Below are 13,651 nucleotides of genomic sequence, written 5' to 3'. Positions count from 1 at the left end.
TTGCGCCGTCTTCATCACAATGTGTGTGTGGGTAGACCACTTCAGATCGTCAGTGATGTGTACGTTGAGGAACTTGAAGTTTTCCATCTTCTCTACTGCGGTCTCATCAATGTGGATAGGGGCGTGCACCCTCTGCTGTTTCCTGAAGTCCACAATCAGCTCCTTTGTTGACGTTGAGTGAGGTTATTTTCCTGGCACCAATCTCCCAGGGCCCTCACATAAGCTGTCTCGTCATTGTTGGTAATCAGGCCAACTACTGTTGTGTCATCTGCAAACTTGATGATTGAGTTGGAGGTGTGCATAGCCACGCAGTCATGGGTGAACAGGGAGTACAAGAGGGGGCTGAGCACGTAAGCTTGTGGGGCCCCTGCAAAGAGGTGTTGTTTCCTACCTGCGTTTTTAGTCGCAGTTTGCTTTTACCACATGTAATGATTTTCAAAATATCGATACAAATTTCAGCCACACCCGTTGCTGACAGGTGTATAAAATCTAGCACACAACCCTGCAATCTTCATTGACAAAAATTAGCAATAGAATGGCCTTACTGAAGAGCTCAGTGACTTTCAACTTGACACCGTCATAGGATGCCCCTTTTCTAACAAGTCAGTTCATCAAATTTCTGCCCTGGTCAACTGTAAGTGAAGTGGAAACATCTATGAGCCACAACGGCTCAGCCTGAGAAGTGTTAGGCCACACAAGCTCACAAAATGGGACCGCTGAGTGCTGAAGAATGTAAAAAAATCTTAACGCTACAGCATACAATGACAATATACACAATTCTGTGCTTCCAACTTTGTGGCACCAGTTTGGGGAAGGCCCTTTCCTGTTTAAGCATGACAATGCCCCTGTGTGCACAAAGCGAGGTCCATACAGAAATGGTTTGTTGAGATTGGTGTGGAAGAACTTGACTGGCCTGCACAGAGCCCTGACCTCAAACCCATCAAACACCTTTGGGATGAATTGGAATGCCGACTGCGAGCCAGGTCTAGTCGCCCAACATCCGTGCCTAACCTCACTAATGTACGTGGCTGAATGGAAGCAAGTCCCCGCAGCAAAGGGGGACCAACTCCATACGAATGCCCATGATTTTGTAATGAGAGGTTCGACGAGCAGGTGTCCACATACCTTTGGTCATGTAGTGTATTATTAGATAAAGTCAATCACCGCCATTCAAGTTCCCTGCGGCTCCATTGAACAATTTGATTTTTGTAGGTCATCATACTTCAGTGGCAGGGAATACGGCGGTTATATTATCAGTCCCTTTGTTGCCAAACAAGACTTTAATGAAAATAAAGAGAAAAGTCTAGCTAACAAAATCAGAATTCTTCAAGCACTAGGTTTAGGTCCTCTTAAGCCATTATAACCAAGACTCAGGAAAGATGTGTATTTATTGATTTTCAAGGATATAAACTGTCCAAACTGTGAGGCTTGCCCAACCTACAAAATGTCTTTAGTGCAGTAAGTTAATGGAGGTACTATGTTATATTTGCAGTTGAATGGTCCCCCCCGAGCTTCGAATGTTTAACAGTCTAAACTGGTAGCATCAACTTAAAAAAGGACATGGTTAAGCCCCGTCTTTGTGGCATACAGTATTCGAAAAACTGAAACATGTAAAGAGAAGGCTGCAACACTGTTCCCCCAAGCCTTTTAAAAACAAACTATAGGCATGTGAAGTTCTGATCCATTTGGCTTCCTACTGACTGTAGTCTATCCTCCATCTGAACTCTCCATGCCTTTCCTGAGCCCGCCACCAATCCATGTGTGTGTCTGTTTCTATCTCGCTCCCTCTACCTGGCACAGGGAAGTCATATACAGTGTCTTCAAAAAGTATTCACTCCAATTATTTCCACTTTACTTTGCGTTACAACCCGAATTTCAAATGTATTAAGTTGAGATTTTTTGTCACTGGCCTACACACAATACCCCAATAAAGTGGAATTATGTAGGGCTCCTCCCTTCTTACCTGACACAGTGAAGTCCTGAGTGTAGATGATTGTGTCCTCCTGGTCGTAGAGCTCGTCGTCCTCCTCCTCCGTGTACCCATGCAGGTCCTCCAGGTAGGGCACCACCGTCATGCTGCGCCACACGTCCCGGCTCTCCGCGCTGGCAGGGATCGGCACCGGTGGTTCTGTTGGCGGGTGTTTTTTACGCACCCAGCTAAGGGCAGAAGGCAAAGTGGTAGGGGGGGGGAAATTGTATGACTAATTACTAAACACATCTTGGCAAAAGGTAAGCCAGTATAGCCCGATACCTCTCCAATAGGCTGACCCACATGTTTGTATCACAACTTAAGTCAGTTTTCATATGCCGACATTTAGCTACATTTTAATGCAACCCAACCAGATATAGAAAGTGTATTTCAGTGTGTGACGGGGGTGGGGGGATTCATGTATGCTTCACTGCTTATATACCCAGCACCATGCTGCTATAAAGAGTTTAAATGAGGCACCAGAGTCAGTTGTGGAGGGTGTTTCAGCGGGAGGGCTACTGAGGGGGTGATTAGGGTTTCTTTCTCTCGCCCCTCTTGTTCTCTCCCTAGGGTTACTTTCTTTCCCTTTCTCACGCACTCTTTTTCTCTCCCCAAATTGCAAGAGGGCCAAGGACCCCCTTGTAGAAAAAGGATGACGTATTAGTAACCATGGAAACTGAGTCATCAAAGTCATTAGAGTTTATTTTAGTCAAGTGTCAGAATGCACTTTGAAAATACTTCCCTCTTCCGGTCTCTTTCACACACACAGAAAAGGAGAAAATTGATTTCAGCTTGCTTGTAGACCAGCTAGTGTTGAAATATTGAATAAAATGATACTTGATCTTACTCTGCCGATTGTCCGTGGTGTCGGTCCTTCAGCTGCTAGAAACGTGAGGCAATATCTACAAGAAAGTATTGTTTACCTTTTCAGAGCACCGGTACAAAAGAAGAAATTGCAATTACCTGGAACATGCCCAAAACCAAGAAAACATCTGCAAGACTTCAGTGAGTATGCATAGTTCGCATGCGTGTACTTCAGTATTGTACATGTGTTTTGCTTATGACTGTAGGCGCATCTTGATTGCCACACACAGACCCACTTTTGAAATCGGTGTAGTATTACTTTCCTGTTGATATATTGATCTCAAATTTTGACCAGCTGAGGGACCAGACAATCATCAGATTAAGTTTAAATATAATTTTATTAAACATACATTAGATAAGTTGAAGGCACATTTGGTAACTAGACTTCAGCATGCTTTGGCCAGCCTCTCTCCCTCTCTATTCTTCCTCTCCCTCCATACAGTTTATACTAGAAGTCGACCGATTAATCGGTATGGCCGATTAATTAGAGCCGATTTCAAGTTTTCATAGCAATCGGTAACCTGCCTTCTTGGACGCCGATTATGGCCAATTACATTGCAATCCACGAGGAGAATGCGTGGCAGGCTGACCACTTGTTACGCAAGTGTAGCATCAAAAGGACCTTGTGGCTGCAAGGAGTCAAGTTGCAAGGAAGCTTTAAACTTATCTAATTAAAAACAAAACAATGAATTTTCACATAATCACCAGTTAACTACACATGGTTGATAATATTACTAGGTTAACTATCTTGTTTCGCATTGCATATAATCAATGCCTTTTAATTTATCATCGAATCACAGCCTACTTCAACTTCGCCAAACGGGTGATGATTTAATAAAAGTGCATTTGCGGAAAAAGCACCTACATTGCACAAATGTACCTAACCATAAACATCAACACCTTTCTTAAAATCAATACACAAGTATATATTTTTAATCCTGCATATCTAGTTAAAATAAATTCATGTTAGCAGGCAATATTAACTAGGGAAATTGTGGCACTTCTTGCGTTCTGTGCAAGCAGAGTCAGCAGCAGTTTGGACCGCCTGGCTCGTTGCCAACTGTGTAAAGACAGTAATTCATTTGCCAGGATTTTACATAATTATGACAACATTGAAGGTTGTGCAATGTAACAGCAATATTTAGACTTACGGTTGCCACCTGTTCGATAAAATACGGAACGGTTCCGTATTTCACTGAAAGAATAAACGTTTCGTTTTCGAAATGATAGCTTCTGGATTTTATCATATTAATGACCAAAGGCTCATATTTCTTTGTGTTTATTATATTAGAATTAAGTATATGATTTGATATTTGATAGATCAGTCTCACTGAGCGGTGGTAGGGAGCAGCAGGCTCGTAAGCATTCATTCAAACAGCACTTTACTGCGTTTGCCAGCAGCTCTTAGCAATGCCTGATGCACAGTGCTGTTTATGACTTCAAGCCTATCAACTCGCGAGATTAGGCTAACAATTCTAAAGTGCCTAATAGAACATCCAATGGTCAAAAAGTATATGATATACAAATGGTATAGAGAAATAGCCCTATAATTTCTATAATAACTACAACCTAAAACTTCTTAAGAGGACCTAAACCTAGTGCTTGAAGATTTCTGATTCTACTCCGATAAGCTCTGGAGAGATTGGGAGGACAGTGCGCAACACATTGCATCCAGAGGACACTATGATAGAATTGTGATTGGAGCAGCCTAATTGTTTGATATTGTGATTGAGTGATTTATTTGATTTGTTCATTCTGACAACTTAAAATCTATAATTTGCTTGTCTCAAAGAAATGGTACTTTCCCTGGACAAGTGTTATTGTCGAGCCTGCTTATTGCATACTAATAAAAACAAAGATCTATGACTTCTCGGTTTCTAGCGTACCATTACTTGTTTATTTCATTTCGAAGCATCTAGACTGCACCATAAGGTGTGCTAACATTCCTATTTTCTGAAGAAGATATCTACATTTTATATCTGAACTCTCCCCAAGGCAAAAAATCTAATTGTCTGAGGTTCTTAGAGAAACTCATAGCTTGAGATGTGTGATATAAAGTGCCCATCCCTTTGCCTCCTCAGGTCTCAGGCAGTCTGTCTTTGATGCTGGAGCAGTAGAACCAGAGAACCACAACAGAATTATTCTAATTGTCTGTGTGGAACACTAGAACGGTCTGGATGAACAGTGACAGACTTCACAGCATAGCTGAGGGCAAAGAGGGCACATGGACTGGAGTATTGTCAGGGTCAATTCCATTTCAGTTCAATCGAATCAGAAGATGAATGGAATCTAACTGAAGACTTGGAAGGAGTCATTTAGGCTATTTTCAACATGGATTACTTCAGTCACTTACTTGTGTTGCCTTATGTGCTGTATTGAAAACCTCTTGACGGGATCATATTCAAGCATTCCTGGAGAAGACAAAGGAGCTAAATGTAAGAACACAGGAGTGGAAAAGGGAGAAATAGGAATAATTATAATACAGAGGAAGAGTACACATTTACAGTGCATTCGGAAAGAATTCAGACCTCTTCCCCTTTTCCACATTTCCTTACGTTACAGCCTTATTCTCAAATGGATCACACACAATACCCCCTAATGACGCGAAAACAGAATTATACATTTTTGCAAATTTATTAGCTTACTTAGATACATTTTCAGACCCTTCGCTATGAGACTAGAAATTGAGCTCATGTGCATCCTGTTTCCATTGATCATCCTTGAGATGTTTCTACAACTTGATTGAAGTCCACCTGTGGTAAATTCAATTGATTGGCCATGATTTGGAAAGGCACACACCGGTCTATATAAGGTCTCACAGTTGACAGTACATGTCAGAGCAAAAACCAAGCCATGAGATCGAACGAATTGTCCTTAGAGCTTCGAGGCAGGATTGTGTCGAGGCACAGATCTGGAAGAAGTTTGGAACCACCAAGACTCTTACTAGAGCTGGCCCGCCCAGTCAAACTGAGCAACTGGGGGAGAAAGGCCTTGGTCAGGGAAGTGATCAAGAATCCGATGGTCACTGACAGAGCTCCTCTTTGGAGATCTTCAGAAGGACAACCATCTCTGCAGCACTCCACCAATTAGGCCTTTATCCCAGAGAGGCCAGACGGAAGCCACTCTTCAGTAAAAGCACATGACAGACCGCTTGGAGTTTGCCAAAATGCACCTAAAGTCTCTCTGACCATGAGAAACAAGATTCTATGGTCTGATGAAACCACGATTGAACTCTTTGGCGTGAACGCCAAGCGTCACATCTGGAGGAAACCTGGCACCATACCTACAGTGAAGCATGGTGGTGCCAGTATCATGCTGTGGGGATGTTTTTCAGCAGCAGGGACTGGAAGACTAGTCAGGATCGAGGGAAAGATGAACGGTGCAAAGTACAGAGAGATCCTTGATAAAAACCTGCTCCAGCACGCTCAAGACCTCAGACTGGTGCTAAGGTTCACCTTCCAACAGTACAATGACCCTAAGCACACAGCTAAGACAATGCAGGAGTGGCTTTGGGACAAGTCTCTGAAAGTCCTAGACTGGCCAAGCCAGAGCCCAGACTTGAACCCGATCAAACATCACTGTAGAGACCTGAAAATAGCTGTGCAGCGATGCTCCCCATCCAACCTGACAGAGCTTGAGAGGATCTGCAAAGAAGAATGAGAGAAACTCCCCAAATACAGGTGTGCCAAGCTTTTAGCGGCATACCCGAGAAGACTCGAGGCTGTAATCGCTGCCAAAGTTGCTTCAACAAAGTACTGAGTAAAGGGTCTGAATACTTATGTAAATGTAATATTTATTTGATTTATTTTACCTTTATTTTACTAGGCAAGTCAGTTAAGAACAAATTCTTATTTTCAATGACTGCCTAGGAACAGTGGGTTAACTGCCTGTTCAGGGGCAGAACGACAGATTTGTACCTTGTCAGCTCGGGGATTCGAACTTGCAACCTTTCGGTTACTAGTCCAACACTAACCACTAGGCTACCCTGCCGCCTCAATACAATATCAGTTTTCTATTCTTAATACATTTGCAACCATTTCTAAAAACCTGTTTTGATTTGCCATTATGGGGTATTGTGTGTAGACTGATGAGGGAAAAAAACAATTTAATACATTTTAGAATAAGGCTGTTGGGTAACAAAATGTGTAAAAAGTCAAGGGGTCTGAATACTTTCCGAATGCACTGTAGGCCTGCCTAAGTTACGGTATTAAGACTAAACAGGATGGGCTATTAGGCCTACAGCTTGATGGTGGCTGCTCTAATAAGCCTATTAATGATAATGACATTACTTATTATTATAATGATGATCATAATAGTAATTATAACAATAAAGAGAAATATCAAACCAATTTCTGACTATTTTTAAGCTTGCATTGCTTTGACTAAAAATAAGTTTAACAAAGGGGAAAAAATACTTCTGTTCTGAATCTAGTCTCATTCACAAAATGCGTGTGGGTCTTTTGCGAAAGCTATGATGAGCTTGCAGACAAACCTCATCTGCATCAGAGATAAACCTTTGACCTGTCCTACACTACCCATTGCCATTAAATCAATTGCCTAAACCCTTCAATATCAATCAGATCAACTTTGAATGTCAGAGGAAAACACTACTGTATACGCACGCACACGTGAACTTACACACACCCCGGGGATTAAATAATTTTGAAGTATCTAGACTGTACCACAAGGCATGCTAACATTCCTCTTTATTTTATATCTTAAGTCTCCAAGGCCAAATCTCATTGTCTGAGGTTCTACCATATGCGTAGTCCACTTCTGTTCCTATTTCAATTGGAAAGTGATAGCGGCAGGGTTGTTCAGAGGAATTTCAATAGAGTGTATGTATGATAGGTTACAGGCCTCTGATGCAGAGGAGACAGATGGAGTCAACGTCATGGTGCCATCTACTGGACAAGCTCAGAAAATACCACAGGGCATTTCTCAATTTATTCCAGTGATTCCCCTAACACACAATGGTGGCCAACTCCTGTCCGGGATAGATAGCGGGTGCAGGCTTTTGCACTAACATTCAATTTTAGGTCATCAGTAGTTGAAATCGGGTGCATTTGAGTTGACCTGGAAGAAAGCTCTCACTTTACTCTCCATGACCGGAGTAAGCCACTGACTGACTCGCGGCTGTGTAAAGCCTCGAGCTAAATCAACCTTTAATTCAGAGATGGTCTTCATCATGGTCATCCTCACCTTGCAGTAGGTCTGACAGGGCAGGCCCGCACTCTTCTGGAACACTGTAGTCTCCCTTCCCAATGTTCTCAAATAGCTTATAGATGTTGTCCCCTTCAAACGGATAAAGACTCGTCGTAATGTTGTATCTACGGCATGGAAAAAGGGAAACAGGCAAGACATCACATATTATGAGTTTGAGACGTCATATCTGAGATCTGTTAACTTGCATGGTCGATGACCTGGTATAATTACCTCTCAAAATGATAATACAAAGAATGCAATTGAAAATACAGTGTAAAAAACATTAAGGACCCCCCCTGCCCTCAGAACAGCCTCAATTCATTGGGGGAATTTGTATTTACTAGGGATCCCCATTTGCTGTTGCCAAGGCAGCAGCTACTCTTCCTGGGGTCCAATCACATTAAGGCACTTACATCACACACAAAAGACAAACAGTAAATCATAACAATATTACACTACTACAATATAATACCACTGTGCGTGTGCTAGTGTGTGTGCTTGTACCAGTGTGTGTCGCTTTAGTCCCCGCTGTTCCATAAGGTGTATTTTTATCTTTAAAAAAAAAACAAAAAACATCTGATTCTACTGCTTGCATCAGTTACTGGATGTGGAATAGAGTTTCACGTAGTCATGGCGCTATGTAAAACTGTGCATCTCCAATAGTTTGTTCTGGACTTGGGGATTGTGAAGAGACCTCTGGTGGCATGTCTTGTGGAACATGCATGGGTGTCAGAGCTGTGTGTTTGTAGATTAAACAGACAGCTCGGTACATTCAGCTGGTAAAAACTTCTTACAAAAACAAGTAGTGATGAAGTCATCTCTGCTCCACTTTAAGCCATGAGAGATTGACATGCATATCATTAATGTTAGCTCTCCGTGTACATTTAAGGGCCAGCCGTGCAGCCCTGTTCTGAGCCAATTGTACAATTCAACAGTTGGTGGTTGAAGATATCCCTCTAGTGGTCTGGGGGCTGTGCTTTGGCAAAGTGGGTGGGGTTATATCCTTCCTGTTTGGCCCTGTCCGGGGGTGTCCTCGGATGGGGCCACAGTGTCTCCTGTCCCCTCCTGTCTCAGCCTCCAGTATTTATGCTGCAGTAGTTTGTGTCGGGGGGCTAGGGTCAGTTTGTTATATCTGGAGTACCCCTCCTGTCCTAATTCGGTGTCCTGTGTGAATCTAAGTGTGCGTTCTCTAATTCTCTCCTTCTTTCTTTCTCCCTCTCAGAGGACCTGAGCCCTAGGACCATGCCCCAGGACTACCTGACATGATGACTCCTTGCTGTCCCCAGTCCACCTGGCCATGCTGCTGCTCCAGTTTCAACTGTTCTGCCTTACTATTATTCGACCATGCTGGTCATTTATGAACATTTGAACATCTTGGCCATGTTCTGTTATAATCTCCACCCGGCACAGCCAGAAGAGGACTGGCCACCCCACATAGCCTGGTTCCTCTAGGTTTATTCCTAGGTTTTGGCCTTTCTTAGGGAGTTTTTCCTAGCCACCGTGCTTCTACACCTGCAATGCTTGCTGTTTGGGGTTTTAGGCTGGGTTTCTGTACAGCACTTTGAGATATCAGCTGATGTACGAAGGGCTATATAAAAAATTTGATTTGATTTGATTTGTACATTTCTTAAGTTCCTCTTTGTGGCACCTGACCACACGATTGAACAGTAGTCCAGGAGCGACAAGACTAGGGCCTGCAGGACCTGCCTTGTTGATAGTGTTGTTAAGGCAGAGCAGCGCTTTATTATGGACAGACTTCTCCCCATCTTAGCTACTGTTGTATCAACATGTTTTGACAATGTCAGTTTACAATCAAGGGTTACTCCAAGCAGTTTAGTCACCCCAACCTGCTCAATTTCCACAACATTTAGTTGAGGTGTAGGGCTGAGTGAATGAGTTGTCCCAAATACAATGCTTTTAGTTTTTAAGAGATATTTAGGAATAACATATTCCTGCCACCCATTCTGAAACTAACTGCAGCTCATTAAGTGTTGCAATCATTTCAGTCGCTGTAGTAGCTGATGTGTAGAGTGTTGAGTCATCTGCATACATATATTATTTTACTTAAAGCATGTCATTAGTAATTATTGAAAAAGTAAGGGGTTAGACCACTGCCCTGGGGAATTCCTGACTGTACCTGGATTATGTTGGAGGCTTCCATTAAAGAACACCCTCTGTGTTCTGTTAGCTGTCTAACTCATTATCCAGAATAAATCAGGGGGAGTAAACCAAAACACATGTTTTTCCTGCAGCAGACTATGATCGATAATGTCAAAAAGCCACACCGATGTCTAACAAGACAGCTCCAGCAATCTTTTAATCATCAATTTCTCTCAATCAGTCATTTGTGTAAGTACTGTGCTTGTTGAATGTCCTTCCCCATAAGCCTGCTGAAGCCTGTTGTCAATTAAAAATGTACTGTTAAATAGCATTGTATCTGGTCAGACAATTGTTCCAAAAGTTTACAAAAACGTTGGTAATAAGACTGATTGGTCAGCCTTTTGAGCAAGTAAAGGGGGCTTTACTAGTCCTGGGTAGCGGAATAACTTTAGCTTCCCTCCAGGGCTGAGGGCACACACTTTCTAGTGGCTTATATTGAAGATATGTCAAATATGAGTGGCAATATCGTACGCTATTATCATCTGTAATTTACCATCCAAATTGTCAGGTGGCTTGTCATTGTTGAAAAACAACAATCATTTTTTCACCTCTTCCACACTCAATTTACAGAAATGAAAATTACAATGCTTGCCTTTCATAATTAGGTCAGTTATACTTGGATGTGTAGTGTCGGCGTTTGATGCTGGCATTTCATGCCTAAGTTTCCCAATCTTGCCAATGAAAAATCATTACAATATCAGTGGGTTTTGTGATGAATGGACTCTACAGGGTGTCGAAAGTGTTTCACAGGTATGCTAGCCCATGTTGACTCCAAAGCTTCCCACAGTTGTTTTAAGTAAGCTTGATGTCCTTTGGGTGGTTGACCATTCTTGAGACACACTGGAAACTTGAGTGTGAAAAACCCAGCAGCGTTGCAGTTCCTGACACCTGGTGCGCCTGGCACCTACTACCATACCCTGTTCAAAAGGTACTTAAATCTTTTGTCTTGCCCACTCACCCTCTGAATGGCACACTCCATTGCAGTGATTGAATACCCATACTAACATACTGTATACTACATACTTAGTAGGACCTGCTTTGTTGATAGTGTTGTTAAGGCAGAGCAAAGCTTTATTATGGACAGACTTCTCCCCATCTTAACTGAGTATATACTACAAGTACATTTTTGTATACTGTAAATGAACAGTATGCTTTCAGTTGAGCGTATTAGCTAGTTAAGCATAACAAATTACTAGTTAGACATTTTATTTATTCAATCTGGAGTGCCAGAGTACGCTCATATTCAGAGCGTTGTCAGATTGTCAGTTTGTAAATTCAGAGCCTTTCCCTGTCGGAGCGCACACTGGACGATCGGGCTGAGAAGTAGAGTATTTGAGCATTCTGACCATACAATGACCTGTAGTGGTCCTGTAGTGGTCCTGTAGCTCAGTTGGTAGAGCATGGCGCTTGTAACGCCAGGGTAGTGGGTTCGATCCCCGGGACCACCCATACGTAGAATGTATGCACACATGACTGTAAGTCGCTTTGGATAAAAGCGTCTGCTAAATGGCATATATTATTATATTATTATTATATATTATTATATTATTATATATGACAGTCAAGCACCAAAGCTAACGTTGGCTAGCTTGCTAGCTACTTCCAGACACAAACGAGACCACTGACCATTTTACTCGCCCTAGCAGAACTGGTAATTTCATGTTATCCTGAGAGTTGGTGACTGTGCTGCTGGCAACAATTTAATTACTTTTTTCCCACAATTTAATTACTTTTTTTCCCAACGTTTAGTGACACCGGCTATATTCAACGGGTGTTGAGAGCTCATAATTTAATTATTCTGCGTTCTGGTACACTCAGATGAGAGTCCTCTGAAATTGAAGTAGATAGCCAGAGCAAATTTACGAAAGCAACCGAATGTCAATTGCAAACACACACAGACTATAAAATTTAGCTAAGCTAAGAATGATGGGAATAATCAAGTCATTAACGTTGGGGAGTTAGCCTATAGTTAATATACTGCCAAGTTCGATGTATAAGTAGCCAACTAACGTTAGGTAGATAGTGTTACAGCAGGATGTATTGGTATGTTGTTAGCTATGTGGTTCGTAAGGACAGCGCAGCTAACAAATTGTCAGCCAATATAATATGTAAGGTAACCTGTTTTAAAAGGCATTACTTTATTACATTGCTCAACATTTTCTTAACATCGGTCATAATTAGTTAAAGCAACTCATTTGTATCCGCTCTCGTATTTCGACTGCCTATTTTCCGATATATTCTTCAAATCTGGAAACGATGTGAAGCCACGCCCATTTCCTCAATTATGGGCCCTAAAGTACAGAAATAGTGTCCTCTGCGTGTATATTTCATATTTCGGCGAATTTAGTACGACATCCGGGAACTTTTGGCATACTAACTATATCCATACTATGACCAAAAAGCATACTAAATACTCAATTCATGTTACAAATAGTATGGTTAGTGCAGTTAGTATGAACATTCGAACACAGTTCATGTCTTAATTGCCGAAAGGCTTAAAAATCCTTCTTTAACCAGTTTCCTCCCCTTCATCTACACTGATTGAAGGTGATTTAAGAAGGGACATCAATAAGGATCATAGCTTTTACTTGGACTCACCTGGTCAGTCGATGTCATGGAAAGAGTAGATCTCTTGTACACTCATTGTATGTTGGACAGATAGGTAATCAAAGCGCTCGGTGGAGCTATTTTCATTACCATTGATTATCCTTCCAGATCAACAGAAGGTGCTGAGCTAGGGGTCAGGGTGGACTTGGACATTGCAATGGCTATTACTCACAGTGTGATGCCTGCGGACCAGATGTCCACTTTGAACCCTGAAAAGGTGTCCAGGCCATTGGCGATCTCGGGGGGCTGGAACGCCGGCGAGCCCTGACTCGTACGACACGTGTCATCCTCTGCAAACGGGTGCAAAGCCTGGTGGGGGGGGCAAGAGATAGGGAGAAAAGGCTCAAACTCAGCACACTCAGAGGGAAGAATGATGTCTGCATAATATAGTTAAGAACATGCATATCCCTAACAATACGTAATATACAGGTAAAGGTGACTGAGGTAAGTGAGATGACATCTCACCTCTGCCACGCCCAGGTCGGAGATCTTGAGTGCCCCGTCGGTAGTCAGAAGCAGATTTCCTGGTTTAATGTCCTTGTGAACGATTCCCTGGCTGTGCAAATATTCAAGGCCATCTAACAGCTGTAAAAAGTACCTGAGAGGGAGGGAGGGTTAATAATAAAATCCTACAAGACAAGTCAGTACACCACATTAGCTCTACGGTGAATCCTAACTTGAGATCTGTGCACACCACAAACTTGATATTTTTTGCATAAATCAAAACATCAGTGCATAATTTACACGACACAAGTGTGAGCTCAGCCATACACGATGTATCGATCCAAGCAATCTAATAGGTCTTTTAATCAAGTGTGGCTATAAATGAGTGTTTAAAGGCCCAAT

At 42.2% G+C, this 13,651-nt stretch overlaps 1 protein-coding gene across 5 annotated transcripts in view; it reads right to left on the bottom strand.

Moving 5' to 3' along the window:
- Window positions 1-13,651, bottom strand: part of LOC118395066 (serine/threonine-protein kinase STK11-like) — a 57,131-nt gene that overhangs the window by 10,570 nt on the left and 32,910 nt on the right. For 4 of the 5 annotated variants that reach the window (XR_004827881.2, XM_035788854.2, XM_035788852.2 and 1 more), the window contains exons 5-9: window positions 13,271-13,403; window positions 12,978-13,114; window positions 8,036-8,163; window positions 5,187-5,262; window positions 1,964-2,157 (exon numbers count right to left, since the gene is read on the bottom strand). Coding sequence is in view for 4 of the 5 variants with exons in the window: in XM_035788854.2 (XP_035644747.2) it covers window positions 1,964-2,157; window positions 5,187-5,262; window positions 8,036-8,163; window positions 12,978-13,114; window positions 13,271-13,403 (668 nt within the window). In the remaining variant the exon portion in view is untranslated. The remainder of the gene's footprint in view (window positions 1-1,963; window positions 2,158-5,186; window positions 5,263-8,035; window positions 8,164-12,977; window positions 13,115-13,270; window positions 13,404-13,651) is intronic. The other variant, XM_035788855.2, reaches the window with a different exon arrangement.

This window comes from Oncorhynchus keta, chromosome 15 (assembly GCF_023373465.1).
Source record: "Oncorhynchus keta strain PuntledgeMale-10-30-2019 chromosome 15, Oket_V2, whole genome shotgun sequence".
Lineage (NCBI taxonomy): Eukaryota > Metazoa > Chordata > Actinopteri > Salmoniformes > Salmonidae > Oncorhynchus > Oncorhynchus keta.
The sequence above is the reverse complement of the archived record's forward strand: the minus strand, read 5'-3'. Positions and strand labels throughout refer to the sequence as shown.